This window comes from Achroia grisella, unplaced genomic scaffold, assembly GCF_030625045.1.
Source record: "Achroia grisella isolate CSIRO2021 unplaced genomic scaffold, CSIRO_AGI_Agris_v1 utg114, whole genome shotgun sequence".
NCBI classification, from domain to species: Eukaryota; Metazoa; Arthropoda; class Insecta; order Lepidoptera; family Pyralidae; genus Achroia; species Achroia grisella.
Window position 1 is genome coordinate 858,998 of NW_026712585.1, and position 16,027 is coordinate 875,024.

Below are 16,027 nucleotides of genomic sequence, written 5' to 3' on the forward strand. Positions count from 1 at the left end.
TAAATAAAGTGCATTAATTCAAAAATTTTAAATTATGATATCGACTTAAAAGTTTTAACTTTAAAGTTGTTTTTACAAAATTTAATATTTTGAGTTAATAGCAAATTATTATTAAGTGTGTCACACTCTTATGATTAATTCCATGTAAATGTATTACCAGTAAATGCATACTTTTACGTGGTACAGAATCTTTAGACTCCAGGGCATTTACTACCCTTAATTAATGAAGAATGTTAATAGACACCGTTCAGATGCTTCATCACAGGCCTTATTATTGGAACTTTGAATTGTATATTTAGAAATATAGTGTGATTTTTGTCTTCTATTTTTCGTAGATATTTTGCTGTTTTATTATATTTTACTTTTATAATTCACTATATTTATTTACACTATATTTGAAGGTGCCATATTTTTAAACTCAAGTAGAATATACGTACCATATACACTGAGAGAGGAATCATTAAATTCAAACTATTCTGCAAAAACTTATAATGACTTTCTATCTGAACGGTGTCTATCCATGACATTGATCGATTTTATATAATTTATTTATTCATACTAAATTAGTATTCTCTCACTATCGATTAGATATATTCGTTATTTTCTCACTATCGATAACATAGTTTCCTATCACATCACCTCACTATTATTTATGAAATATTAAGCAGTGTTAATCGATGATAATATTAATATTTAAGTAAATATTAAAACTATTTTCCTTATCTCTAACTTACGAGTATTAGGGAAATTATAGCTTTATTATAATTAAATATATCTCTGCTAACACTGATGTGTTCCCTTTTAAGATAGGTTGATGTCACAGTAAGGGCGATGTAATGTAAATAAAGAAAATAACATTAGTACAATAGTCCATCGGTTTATAGCGTGTTCACCGCCAAATCTCGAGTCTGAAACAACATATATTGTGTACAGTAAATGTTTTACCTATTTGTTTTTTTAATTAGTGGTAAGGATGTCAGCCTACGTCAATGGTATAAGTTGGCGGAACACCTGTGGAGGATGATTAATTGGGCAGGAAGTCAAGTCAAGCAACCCATCGTGGCGATTTCAACACGTACTTTTCATTGCAATGAGGACATTCGTCCCCCTTTACTAATCATTTAATCTAAATAAAATGTACCAGTTTAGATTCTTGACAGTTCTTAACTGCAATAGTGATATATACGGTAATTCTAATGGTTCTCATGGTAAAATATTTTATTACATCCTTCCAGTAGTTTTGTAGCCGATTCAATGCACACACACAATCAAATCTTTCCTCTTTATATAATAGTATAGATGAATAAAAATAAGAATGCCAATACAATGCAGATCAATAAAGAAAGCAAATAAAAATACATTACTAAAAATTATTAATAATAGAAATAAAAAATGCTACAAATTAAAATATACCGCGTACTCACTTTATGTTTTCGCTAAGTGTCCGGCCCTGTACAGTACAGTGTCGGTTGTCGATGCACACCTAAACAACACATATTTTCTCTCAAGTTATTTCATACAGATGTAAACATATCTTCACACCTATTATCTAAGATGAAGTAGTCAGAGGCATTGTCAATTGCCGACGTCGTGTTGAACACAACAATTGAACGCATTTGACTTACCTACATTTCGTTAGGTATATTTGAATCCAACTGACTCATAGTCAGTTGGATTCAAATCACTCAAGTAGTCATTTAGAAATATTTATTGAAACATAGTTTTCTTGATTTGGAACTATCACCACAATTAAGACACGTAGTTCTGTAAACTCGACGCACTTATATTCAATTTAAATATTTCAAAGTTTAATTAGACCTGAATATACCCCATAATGCGGTTATATACCCTCCAATCTTACAAATATTAATTTGTGAGTATGAATGTTTGTTATTCTTTCACGCAAAAACTATTGAACGGATTTTGATGTAACATTACAGTAATATAGCTTATACATCATAATAACATATAGATTATAATTTAAAAAGGTATTATGTTAATTAGTCGAAATATAATGATAAATATCAAGTAAGTGTGAAGCAGTCGAAGTCGGGCGGGTCAGGTAGTATATGGACCGGTTATGTTTACCGTAGCGGTGCGTGTCGGCGTCGAGGGTGTGCGCGTGCACGTGGGGCGCGAGGGGGGCGAGCGGCGCCAGGGGGGGCGCGTCGGGGTCGGGAGGGGGCGCGCGCGCCAGGGGCTCGTCGCCGCCCGGCAGGCACGTCTCCACCATCGCCTCCAGGCAGTTCACGAACAGCTCGCTGCTCTCCGCCGTGCACTGATTCTGTACGCAACACTACATTTGTACGCACTGCCAGATTCACCGCTAGCTCCGTTAAGAGAATTATATTAGTCATACAATACACAAAATATCTTATATATAAAATTCTCGAGTCACAAAGTTAGTTACCATACTCCTTCGAAACGCCTTGATCGATTTTTATAAAATTATATATGCATTTTCAGTAGGTTTGAGAATAGGCTACTATCTATTTTAGTGGTATGCCCCTAAGTGATAAGGGTCGTCCACCCCTTTATTTTTTGGGACATATTTTTTTTACTTGTGGCATTTAAAATTCATATTACCCTAATTTTCGCCATTCTATCACTAACCCCTATTTATAATAGCGATTTTAATTTATATGGCTTAACAACTATTTAATAATATAATATTTCTGGTCAATTCACACAATGCCATCTAATTCCAAACTAATCAGAGCTTGTGTTATGGGCACTAGTAAGCCGCTTGACGGATTAGGCGAGACTGTGGTACTCATTCAGATGATTTGTCATAAACTCTACCTTGGTAACAAAATAAGTATTTACACTCATATTGAGATTGTAGGGGGTTATTACTGGATCTACTAAACTAATTTTGAAAACTCTCTTATTGCTGAATAGTCCATTTATCCAGGAAGGTAATAGGCCATATACCATCACGCTACGATCAAAAGAAGCAGAGGAGTAATGAAAAATGTTGCAAAAACGGAGGAAATGTGACGCAGACGAAGTTGTGCAGATCAGTTATGTTATAGTAGTAAGTATAAAGAAATAAGTATTTACCTTAGTGAAGGGTCCAGCAAACCTCCAAAGTCCCCCAAAACCACAGCTTTGCATGTAGTGAAGCTGTTGCTGGCTCGGGTCTTCAGATGCTATCATGTTCTATTATACAATTACAGAATTGAAATTATAAATAACAAATATTATTAAACATATTTACCAAAAGAGTTGCAGAATGTAAATAATGACCTTAAACCCCGCCTTAATGACCTTAATAGACCCCTACCTACCGACTTATATATACCCTATTCCCTATTTGTTACATAAAGGTATTCAGGTAGTATAAAGGTATTTTTGGTTGTATAAAGGTTTCTAAATGGTTTGCAACGCTCACCCTTCGTGCTTCAAGCATATAGAACCTACACTATTTATCATAAAATGGATATATGCTTGTTTCAGCATTGTTGTATAAAAGATATAAACAAATATGATTTCTGGTGTTTCCTTACTTTGTCACGAGTATATACAAATCTAACGAGTATAACTAATTCTTCATAATTGTGAACCGGTGCTGCTTGTTGGGACTAATTTGCTTTGCACAATATAACTGAGTTTGTCATCAGTATTTCGTATTTCCGAAAAATCAATCAGAAATACTAAATGTTACTGTTATATGTCAGATTGAACATTGACAACGGAAGCGCCTAGACTAATACAAACAATCGTACTCATGAATACAAATGTTTGCACCGTGCGTGGAATCGAAGACGCGACCATCGGAAGTAAAGCGGTGTGTAAACCGCTAGACCACCGTCAAATGAATGAAACTTTGGTATATTTATTTATATCTATTTCATACCTGTATGATACTTTGTACAGCGCTAAGTATGACCTGGTCGTGACAGTGCATTAGTACATGGTTGATCTTCATATCGAGTAGACTGTGACTGTAAGACAAAGAAAAAAATATTAGGCAGATATCATAAAATAATATAAATATAATTATTAATATCTATAAAATATGATAATTCTAAATGATGATATATCTGAATCGCTCCTATTTAAAAAAAAAAAAAAGGCGAACCTACTGTAAATTAATTTCATGCAGTCTAATATCTAGAATTTACGTGCGTTCAGTTAATAAATATTATAATTGTTTACTTACATCACTGGGAATACTTTGGCGAATACAACGGATCCCTCCGCTAAGTACTGGTACAGGATTCTTATCTCGTTTTCGTCTAAAAGATATAAGAGTACATAATTATATATACAATAATATACAAAAATAAAGTAATATGTAATGGCAGATAATTATATAATTTCCATGTTCTACATCTAATTTAAAATCAAAATAATTTATTGGTTTAGATTTAAAAGTCCAGTCCCTGAATCAATATAACAATCTATATTCGAGAGGGAGTGATTAAAATAGCGACCAATCAAATAATACTGACTGATCGAATCGAGGTCGAAATTACGACCTGAGCCACCAACCCCTGATTCCAACCCCTGGCAGTACCATAAGTCGAATACGTAAGGCTGGAGTTGGTCTTCAGCCGCTTCATAAGTCCTTCCGCGGGTTTGGAGTGCCATCTATACTCGTCCGATGAAGCTGTAAAGGCCAGCTGCGACCAACAGGATTAGTATTGCGAAAAAACTACATTCAGTCCATCGTTTCTAAGAAAATGGACTAATAATAAGTGGATAAAAATCAGTTTATTCATCTCAGATGTCTATTTTGTTACAAATTCAAATAATTAATTAACGTATCTATTAAATGTTAGGAGTAGATTCAGTAGATATATAGACTCACCAGTGGTATACTTGACAAGCGTGGCGAGCACGGTAAGCACCAAAGCTTGTGTGGTGGAGTCGGACAGCACCGACGGGTCTAGTAGACTGTTACTGTCCGGAGAGCTCGTGTCCTTGTCTGTTGACGCTTGCTGTGTAATAATGTCTTTTGAACATTGTTGGATCGGTAGAGTCTATTAGTTTTTTTGTAAGTTTTACTTATTCAAATAAAATATTCTGTTTGTTTCATTTTAATAGTCAGACGTATATTATATATTGTATTAATTGATGTCAATCATGTATTTTGCTCAGCTCTGTACGTATAACTACTGTTAGCGTGGATAGCAACGTTACCAGCGTGCCCGTTTAAAATAGATTTCAGTGACAACGCCATCTAGTTTCTAAGTGAGATAATAATCACAATATATTTTTAATTCACACTTATTATTATACTTACTTAATTATTAACATGATTTGTTGTTATGAAAGTGAAGAAAATATATAAGTAGTAAAGATTAAATCTAATCATCAATTATGATATAAAATGTATATTCTAGAAGTTTGCGATGTTGTTTACCTACCTATTGTTTTTATATACCAAGATATTTTGTGCACCCTTCAGTTCGGTTTCAACGTACCAAGTGTGAAGTACTTACATATAAATAAAAAAAGAAGTTTATACTATGCGTGTTTCGTTTGCTGCCGCCTCGTAACATTACATAAACGATATGCTACAAACCTTAGTGGACGTATCCGGGTAGTCACTGTCGCCCGACTTCGTGGAGGGCGGTCGCTCGTTTGCATCGTCCGTGCTGATTGGTGAGATCCGGCCATCATCTTCGACAATCTGATAATATCATAATATTTAATAAGTTTCTTTGATTTCTAGGTATTAATCATCATCATCACTTATTATTAATCTGCTATGTATGTAACTATTTAATTTGTTAATAAACCGTGCTTCAGTGGTTCAGTCTTTCAGTAATAAAACAGCTTCTAGACACTGCAGTCGATTACGTTACGTTACCTTCCCGTACCTACCCGTAGATATAACACTGGCGACGAGGATGGGATGGCCGTAGATATAACATACTCATTACGTGATTGTTATTAAAGTTATTACTAGATATTTTGTTATGTTTGAATAATAGCAATTTACTTATTTGTTGCTTTTGATTTATAAATATCGTGATAATAGTATATAATGAAAACACAGATTTCATTCGCCGGTTAACCGCATCTATGACTGCTTTGTCACCAATCGAAGAACAGCAACACACTATTCTGTCTCTCGACCGTATAATTTGAAGCTTCAAAGTTCTCGACGAAGTAGGTCATATACCTAAACTCTAGAGGGACGTGTACACGCACACTCCTAAAAAGATGACACATGTAGAAAGTACTTATATCCTGCTACAGTATACTTACATCCAGTCCGCTATCAGTGTCACCGGCCAACTCTGCCCTGGCTGCTTCTCCTGTAGCCCCGTGTTGCATGCTATGCGCACGACCCTCGCTATCCTGTATCATTACAATTACATTGAGGCATTCAGTATATAAATTGGTGTCATTGAAGATTTATGGGGCTAGGCGAGACCTTTTTTATATTAATATTGTTGTTCAAATTAATACAGACGCCATTTAATATACCATAAACATACTATTTATTAAATGCATACAACTAAATAATACAAATAATAAACTTTTACTATTTATATTAAAGATAATAAATATAATATAACAAAATAAAAGCCTTTTTATATGAATAATAATAACCAGATACATTTTCAATGAAAAATGAATTATTATTAGAAGATTAAAACAATAAAGATCTCGCCAGTATAATGGTTCAGTAGTGAGGGGATAAAATAGAAAATTTGGTAACGGAATCGGCATCAAGACACTTACAAGCATCTATTTATTAGCTTTTATTTTCAGTTATTTCATTTTACCGTCTAGTAACTAATATTGTAAGCGTTTTTTTGTGTGGGCGTTTGTTTGTTACTGTGTAGGTATATTGAATTCATCTATAGGCTACACACACTCGAGTGTCATAAACTGAAAATTATTCTTAGAAAATTGCATATAGTACATTACTAACTAAAAAAGTGTTAAGTGGGGTTATTGTGTAAATTTCATCTTTATTCCTCAGTGCGCAAGGCACAGTTTCATATAATTGCGTGTTCCGTGTGCATAGTGCATGTTTGCAGTGTTTCAAACAAATTTATTCGTTGGAAATTTAATATATTGTTTATACAAGCTAAAACAGTTATTATTCATTTACCAATAATGTACAAAATTAAATGTATATATTGTAAAATACTTCTTTTGATTAAATAATAACTATTTTAGCATTAAACTAAGAGGGTATATCGGTCTGTTAAACCATGCAGGTTTTAAGGGTCAACTCTATGTCCAACGGGGTTTCTAAGGATCAAACATTATCATTACTACCTATATCGATATACAGATAAAATAAATTCTACGTTGACACCATTATTATTATATAAATAAAAAAATGTTTAGTGGCTATACGCATTGTGTTAATTTAATATAGATTTTTTGTTATTCGAAATCTAAATTTATATCTTCAATAGATGTTTTATGTTTTATGCAGTTTAGCGATTTTCTATAACAAAGTACATCAGCTTTCCAATGTAAAATATGTATGTTTAAACAAATATTTCATATAGCATTTCAGTTAGTTATCTTTGGATTCGTTGGTTGCTGATCTAGGCACTGTATGTCATTAAAAATATACAAATCAAGCCAATAGCTAGATCAATTCAGAAACTGAGTAACTTTTTATTACTCAATGGTTTTATATAATTTGTTCAATTACGCTACCGTTAACATGTGCGATACCACAAATATTCAGTGCGAAATACAAACTGCTTAACGCGTGCTGCGACATAACGGTCGGGGTTTGTTCTCTAGTGGGGAAGGTTGTAACGCTTCCGGTAGTACCGCTACCGGAAGCGTTACAACCGTTCATGTTTCCACCCTGAATGTTTGTGGTCTTACACATGCTGGTAGTAGTGGAATTAAACAAAATAATACAAATATATTAAGTAGTGAAATGGACTTCCACAAAATAATCAATTTCATTCAGAAACATAGTGGAAATCAGATTTTTTCTTGAGGAATTCATACTAATGTAAATTATATACTAGAATGAATTAGTTACAGTTTGTAGTATTAGTTAGTACTAGTTACAGTTTGTATTATCACTTTAATAATATTTATATATTTCTACACTTTGCTTCATTGGGACTTTTTAGTTGTTCAATATCATTAAATATAAGACCATCAATTGTTTTGATATACCCTTCACGTATAACTCTGTACAATTCCTTTTCTTATTATTTTAAATAACAACCATCATTTCAACAATCAATAATTACCCTTGGCGGTCCGATGGTGTCTTTTGATGTAGGAACAGAAAAAGATCTTTGGGTTTTGAAAAGCATTCTAGCTGATGTCTATAATTTTAAGCAATGCATAAGCGAACGTTTCATTCAAGTTATAACCGGTATGGTTATCAACATGAACAAGTTCGTTATTTATTTACGAAATATATTCGTTGAGAAAAGTTTTTTATTTTAATAATATATAGATAGAGTGCCATATTATCAAGAATACAAACATAAGAGACAACAGTTATTCATAAACAAAAGAATACACAGTGCCAATAAAGTTTGTAAAAGTTAAAGACATTTGGAATGAAGATAAACAAATTAACAAAAAAACAACGTTAAATAACAACAACGAATATAAACGTAAACAGCAGCGGGGTGACACGAACGTTATTCAATGCATACAAACGATATCAATGAACCAAGTCCAAACAAGTTGCGTGAAAAAACACATGTGATATAGTAGAATGGTTATAATTTGTGTCCTATAGATACTGGAAGATAAGAGATTATATAGTCTTATAATTATGGCGGATGGAATTTAAATTTAGAATATTAAGAAAAATAGAATATAATACGGTTATATGAATAATGAATAAGTAAATTAAAAGAATATAACATTTGATAAAAAGTACAATATTGCAGGACTACCAAGCTTCAAAAATAATGTATTATTAAAAATTAATAAGAATAAAACTGGTCACATCTATAAAAATTTAGAAATATAATGCTCCAATTTATATTTATGAAATTTTCTCTCAAGTATATTAATTATATAAAAAGTAGCTGATCCGCGCAATTATTCATTCAATTATTCCTCATTGCATCACACTTACCCAATTTACATAATATCTTTTTCAATTATAGCCTGTGTTATTCTGATGTATAAGATATAATTAATATATATTCGAGACATCCATCCATACTCAAAAACTTTGGCCACTATAATATTAGTAATCATAAATTTATAGGTTTCAAATTCAATTCATTCAGACACAAACACACCGTGTAATACATAACATAAATAGACTAGAACCAACGGAAAGAGCCAGTAGGTAGAATAAACATGGCACGTTTAAATAATTAAATTTAATATACATGCGGCAACCACTATCTATGTATATCTGTAATTATATTATGTCCCCTGACCACTAAAAAAATATGAAATTCCACCCGCCATATACAGGATTTACGACAAATTTCCGCGACCTCGAAGCTAAATAATAAAATCTCAGTTATTTAATGTATAATGCAGATTTAGTCAAAATAATTTAATCATATAGAGCCTGCTACTTATGTACGTTATATCATCTACTTCAGTTGAGAAGAACTGGCAAAATACTCATCTGATACATTTTTATGTGTTTTTAGTTTTACTTTAATCTGTCTTCTAAAGAATGAAGTTGTTCAAACTTAATATCTTAATTATTTATAGAAGAATAAGATCATATAAGCAATGTTAATTGATTTCTTATATTAGAGAAAATACAAATTATATATTAATCGACTATACTTTACACATATTTGCCATATTGACCTGTTGTAGTAGCGCCCTTATTAGTTCATTCGTAGGACGTTTTGAGACATAACAAAAAAAATGTTTTATATTAACATTGTTTTCATGAAATTCACTATTATAACTATTTCAGAGGATAGCAGAAATTTCCCTGTAATCCTGTAGAAAAATAGTATGGAAACATATTAACTAATTACAAACTAACTATAAACGATGACAATGATCAGAAGACAGGACCATGGATGACACGATTCCTCAATCTTACAGAAGCTTATTGTAAATTTGTTGCTAAGAAGCCAATTCTTAGGTCTGCGTGGGAAAGGTAGGAAATTCATTAGATTTTTTATTAAATTTTCATTATTTTATAGCAAGGTGTTTGCCATCAAACGGCCCGTCTGATTGGGAATGGTTACTATTAACGAATAAAATATCGGGAGTAATACGTGCGATTTGCCTAATAAAACCTTATCTTCTTTAAAACCTCCATGCTGTAGTTTCTAAAGACGACCACATTATTCAAATTTAATTCACAATACAAAAGGTAACTAATAGTACATTGGGCGGATATTTTATACTATAGGGAACGGCAAAGGAGTATTTTATCTAGAATGAGAAAGGTTTAACAACTGCTGATATACAAATACCTACATTAAGATACATTCTATCTTAACTTTCGTCATTACGATAGATGAAACAAAAACTCATTATTGGTAACGCTTAACTTAATTAAATACATATAACTATCTCATGCATTGGCTCATTTTGATATACAAATACATATATTAGATGTATATTATTGCTTGCCTTCATTCGGATAAAAAATTTCCAAGAGATTAATTTGAATGCACAATTTGAAAACAAAAATGAAGATAATCTGAGTATCATACGTCATATCAATCCCACCAGATGTTTTAGCAAGATTTGAGTTTTTCACGGTTATATCGGCGAAGCCTATATCTATCTATCAGCCTAGCCATACAATTTTTTTATGTAATTGGAAACAGGTCAGTTTATTTGTTATTCCATTTACATAAAAAAAATAAATAGTTTATAAAAAAACATATCCACCGATATGTATATATAATCTTAGAGAGAATTTATACTTATTGTGGGTCTTTTCAAATTTGTGATCGTCCTAGAACTTTCCCACTGCAGACTTACAACTTAAATATCGCCATTCCTTTGCCTGGAGACAAGTGGCCAACCTTTCTATTTCTACTAGTAACGCTTTAGCATAAATATTTAGCTATTTGGATCTTATTCAATCTTAAATAATACATTAAAAACAATTAAACCATTTCGTGACACAATCAAATTTAACAAAGTTAATAAGATTAGTGAAAAAATTTCATACATAACCACTCGATAAAGCTGCCTTTTTTAAATTGTAATCAATGAGATACAGTCTGAACAAGAACTAAACATCGTTTGGCATCTCATACTTCCAGACAATTAGTTTGAGTAATCAAACGGGTACAGAAGGGTAATTAAATTCAATATTAAACTAAATTCCGTTTTTTTATGTATCACTATAATAGAGAGAGAGAGTGAGAGAGAGAGAGAGAGAGAGAGAGAGAGAGAGAGAGAGAGAGAGAGAGAGAGAGAGATAGAGAGAGAGATAGAGAAACAGAGAGCGTATTCGTAATAAGGAAAGTAAACTCTCAAACCACCGGAATTCCGGAAAGTAATTCTTTCAATATTTGAAAAGTACATTGTTCAAGACAAAATATATTATGTCAATTTATAATACACATAAAACTCACAAACTAATAAGTACTCAAGTGAAGCGATGGCGTACCATTAGTACGTTCATACAATACCGGTAAATTTAAATTACACTAAAGCGGTCGTATAGAAAGAGGAAAGTTACATAATAAATTGCATCTTGTCTAGGCCTACATGACTAAACATTGACAACTGATCACATTGCATTGGTAGATATATATTTTAAGGTATATATTTAATGTATATTTCTAACAATATATTAATAGGCGTTACCTGATGCGGCATATTGATTAGATGGGGGCTGTGACCTCCACTGTTGGATAGCTGTAGTGTAGGCGATTTACCTAAGAAAAAGTAAGGAAGGGAAAATTAGGAAACTTAATATACACATTTACATACAAGCTCCTTTTAGTTTGATTTTATATGACGTCATTTGAAATGGCAACGCAGGACTGATGTCACAGTTGTCACATGATAACGTGATGCCCGTAGTGATTTTCATGTAGAGGACGGTTACCGTTTACCATTAGATGAGCCACAAGCCAGAGCGGACTGGTAGGTTCTGATACGTCATAAGTTCCGTAGTCATCTTATTTATGCACAAGATATGGTTTGGTCAAGTACGTCCCAAGACTTCCATTTGGTATCACAAATGTCACATGCTAATGTGATGCCTACCACCATTATATGGCCCATAAGCTTGTTTGGCATTCCTATCATATATTATAAAAAAAAAAATAGTTTCCGGAGTCGAGTGATTCTGCCGTATCTTACCTCCGTGTGCAGAGGTTATGGCCGCTTGGTCGAGTACGTCCCAAGACTTTTGCCGACGACTTTGGCAAACTGAATGAGCCGATGACGGCTGGATCATTATTGATGACTGGAAATTAACATTATATACATATATATATAACTAGCTCATCCCGAAAACATTATTTTGCCATATAAATTCAAATTGCTATTTTAAAATAGAGGTTGATGGTAGAGGGATGAAAATATATATATATGAGTATGAAGGGTGAAAATATAATGTATAGTAAATATGTCTGTATTTTTTAATGCCGAATCATAAAAACAAACACGGCAACATGACAATTTCATATATTACACATACATGACACCCCTGGTGTTTCAGGCATAGGCTATGGTAACCGCGTACCATCAGATAGGCCGTACGCTTGTTTGCCATTATCATAGTTAAAAAAGTATTGAACTCTTATAAACAAACGACGTGTTGATTTGAACGGTGTGCTAACTACCTGATGATGTTCAGCAGTAGGACAGTAATGGTCACAGTTGTCGGGTAGCCACTTGGGCAGCGAGTGCTTCACGTGGCATCGCGACCGGACTTCTTCACTCACGCACACCAGAGCTGAATATAAATATCGTTTTAAATAAAGTTATACAGAAATTTAATAATAATGACAATCATAGACAATTTACACAGCGCTATCTAGTTTCAAGGTATACAGAGCCTGGGTTATGGGTACTAGACAATTTTGACTTAACATGACTTGATTTTATTTGAGCACAAAAATTACAGTTAAATATAATAATTCTAAATTTACTGGTGTGTAAGAGAAATAGATGTAATCGACAAAGAAGAAAAGACATTTTCTCCTTTCCCGTTTTTCTCCTTTGGTCTATTTCTCTCTTACACTTTATACTTCTCACTTTAGGGCACTTATAATGTCCTTGGTGTAAATAAGCGATGATTATAATTTTCAATCAGTTGGACCTGCCAGCATGTTTGGCAAAAAATAGAAAACCAATTTTAATGATAGGATATTGAAGTTGATTTTCAAATGCGTTGATATCACGAAGCCTGAGTTATGCGACGTAGTTCAAGTATCGGTGAGATAAACCAACTTTAATGTTAAGTACTTAAAGACCATTTTCGAATGCACTGATGAATTAAGAATATTAAAGTTGATTTTCAAATGTTTTGATATAACGGAGCACGAGTTAACCAACTTTAATGCTACGAATTTAAAGTCGACTTTCGAATACAGTGTGTAATTAGAGATGTATGTGGTACCGGTGAGATAAGCGACGGTGTCCCTGGAGAGCTGGAACTTGTCCCGGTGGGGAGCGGCGACGGCGAGCAGCGCGGCCAGCACGCGGCACGTGCGCGACACGGTGGCCGCCTGCGGGTGACGGTAGCCCTTGATCAGGTGCCCCACCAGCGCGAAGTGGAAGTTCGACCGGAAGCTGCGCCACGACCCAGGGACATTACCGTACTGGATTACATATCAGCTGCCTTAACTCTAACGTTACTTCTAAAAACGACTTTAAAATTTAGGTTATAAAGTCGAATTACGAAAAATTTTTAATTGGATGTTATTACATTTTATTATTAAGCATGCGAATATACAAGAGATTTTTGGAAATCGTGACTATCATAATTGGTTAGAAAATGTATATCGAGTAATATCCAGAAAGAGGTATTAGCAAAATAAAGTCATATACATCCATACTTTATTATTATATATTCAAATATATATGTTCATTTCTTACGTTTTCAAAACTAAACGGCTGCACGGATCTTAATGGCATGGACATGAATACAAATTATATAACACATGTATTTGTTTTAAGATAAAATATCATATGTATAAAACATATGTATGTTTATATATATGATATATATATACTCGTATATGCTATATTTTATCTTAAAAAGAATCTGGAAGGAGCTGAAAAGTTAACATTATTTCTCATTAATATATCTAAAAATGCATTTAAGTGTGATAATGAATATATAATAATTTGGGCAAATGAAGTCGCAGGTAACAGTTAGAAACTATAATAACAGTTTAGTGATGTGAACATTATCGATTATCGTAAATCTAAATACTTATATATTACCTTACCTCAATCCTACTGCATGATCCAACTGTTTGAAATGCCACTCCAACGGTTCCCGAGTTTCCATCATCACTTGCTCTATGGTCTGCAAATATATGTGTATATTTAAACAGTATGATATTGAGACAAAAAATAGGATTCCTATATGTAGCTAGTAATCTTACTACATTAATATTATAAACGCGAAATTTTGTGAGTATGGATGGATAGTAGAGGCTATAATTTTAAAGATATTATGTAAATTAGACGAAATATAACGACATGTAGATGAAGTTGCGTGGGTCAGCGTGGTTTGGGAGTGTCGATTGATACATGGATGTCTGTTACTCTTTCCCGCAAAAACGATGGAATGGATTTTAATGAAAGTTTACAATAATATAGCTGAACAGAATAACAAATAAGTGGCACACCCACGAGAAATTACAACTTTTGGTGAAACTGCGGGCACAACAGTACTAGACAATCATGTAGTATTACTAGTAATTTTGAAGTGTTGCTAATTAGCAATACCAATATTGTATTGTCAAGTGACACTGAACCCCACTAACCTTGTGATCAAATTGTCCCTGCGAGTCGAGTGTGTGCAGATTCTGTTCCATTAACGCAAGTCCGGCCGCATATAATGTAGGCTCATCTAACTGCAGAACTGACAATGACACCCAGAACAATGCTTTGTGGATTGGAGATTCCTGCAAATTATTTTTTCTTACTGTTATTTGACTACTAAACAAAACGAAAACAACACATTACACATTTCTTTAATATTTATGAGTTACATGAACGTCTTTATGATAACATTATAGGGATAGTTCGCAAATGTAAAACTTGATTAGAAAAAAAATGTCTACTACTGTTTAATGTATCAATAATCCGATTTTATTTTTTACAGCAATTATTTGAAAATTTTAATTATAAAACAGCAAGTAATGAACACTTAATATATATTTTTGAATGGTATCGATTTGGGGATCGTTAAAAAAAGCGCCCCTTAAAAATACCCTGCTCGCTTTTTACGGTTTCTAATATCACAAAGATTCTAAAATATATATATTATAAGAAGCTTATGGAGAATCATGTACAGTTCAATTTTTATAAAGTTATGTTCCATACGTACTGAGATAAAAAATATCTTGTTCAGGGATATGAAACTATTTGTTAAGTTGTTCTAGAGGAAGAACCACAAAAAAAATTCGTTCAATACACGCTGGTGTAGATTTCACATGCTTAACCGGGCAGATCCTATAAATCGCAAGCGCTTACCGGATGCAAAAGTGGCTGTAATCGCGTGAGACACATAATCAATGCTTCCAGAAGTGCGAGGTCGTTGAACGACTCCAATGCTTTGACCAGTATCCGCAGAAGTTGTTTCATATCATCATCTGTTACATTCTTACCTAAAAAAACAGATATTAGGTTTATTACAATGCTGACAATTAACCAACACTAATTTACATTTCTAATATTTTATGCGTTTCTTGTTAAGTATATATAGATAGTTGCTACAGAATTATATAGTATTAATAAACTAACTTATGCAGCCAAAGACGATGAGTGCCCGTGGTTGAAGTGCTGGGTTAAAGCAAAATGCAAAGCTCTTTGCCAGGGACGTCCTGTAAACAAAAAAATGTTCATAGCAACAATAGAACTTTATAGATATGAATAAATTTTTATAGATTTTCATTCCAATAAGTTAATAGAAAATTTCCTT

At 33.0% G+C, this 16,027-nt stretch overlaps 1 protein-coding gene across 1 annotated transcript in view; it reads right to left on the reverse strand.

Moving 5' to 3' along the window:
- Positions 1-395: 395 nt before the first annotated feature.
- The window catches only part of LOC131850965 (neurofibromin), a 47,377-nt gene continuing 31,745 nt past the window's right edge, over positions 396-16,027 (reverse strand). The window contains exons 51-68 of the mRNA XM_059201386.1: positions 15,850-15,929; positions 15,580-15,713; positions 14,868-15,008; positions 14,325-14,404; positions 13,490-13,662; positions 12,711-12,823; positions 12,226-12,331; positions 11,725-11,795; positions 8,199-8,276; positions 6,223-6,315; positions 5,534-5,641; positions 4,817-4,946; positions 4,166-4,241; positions 3,860-3,947; positions 3,064-3,162; positions 2,089-2,284; positions 1,425-1,483; positions 396-908 (exon numbers count right to left, since the gene is read on the reverse strand). Of these exons, the coding sequence (XP_059057369.1) occupies positions 1,437-1,483; positions 2,089-2,284; positions 3,064-3,162; positions 3,860-3,947; positions 4,166-4,241; positions 4,817-4,946; positions 5,534-5,641; positions 6,223-6,315; positions 8,199-8,276; positions 11,725-11,795; positions 12,226-12,331; positions 12,711-12,823; positions 13,490-13,662; positions 14,325-14,404; positions 14,868-15,008; positions 15,580-15,713; positions 15,850-15,929 (1,813 nt within the window). The 3' untranslated portion in view covers positions 396-908; positions 1,425-1,436. The remainder of the gene's footprint in view (positions 909-1,424; positions 1,484-2,088; positions 2,285-3,063; positions 3,163-3,859; positions 3,948-4,165; positions 4,242-4,816; positions 4,947-5,533; positions 5,642-6,222; positions 6,316-8,198; positions 8,277-11,724; positions 11,796-12,225; positions 12,332-12,710; positions 12,824-13,489; positions 13,663-14,324; positions 14,405-14,867; positions 15,009-15,579; positions 15,714-15,849; positions 15,930-16,027) is intronic.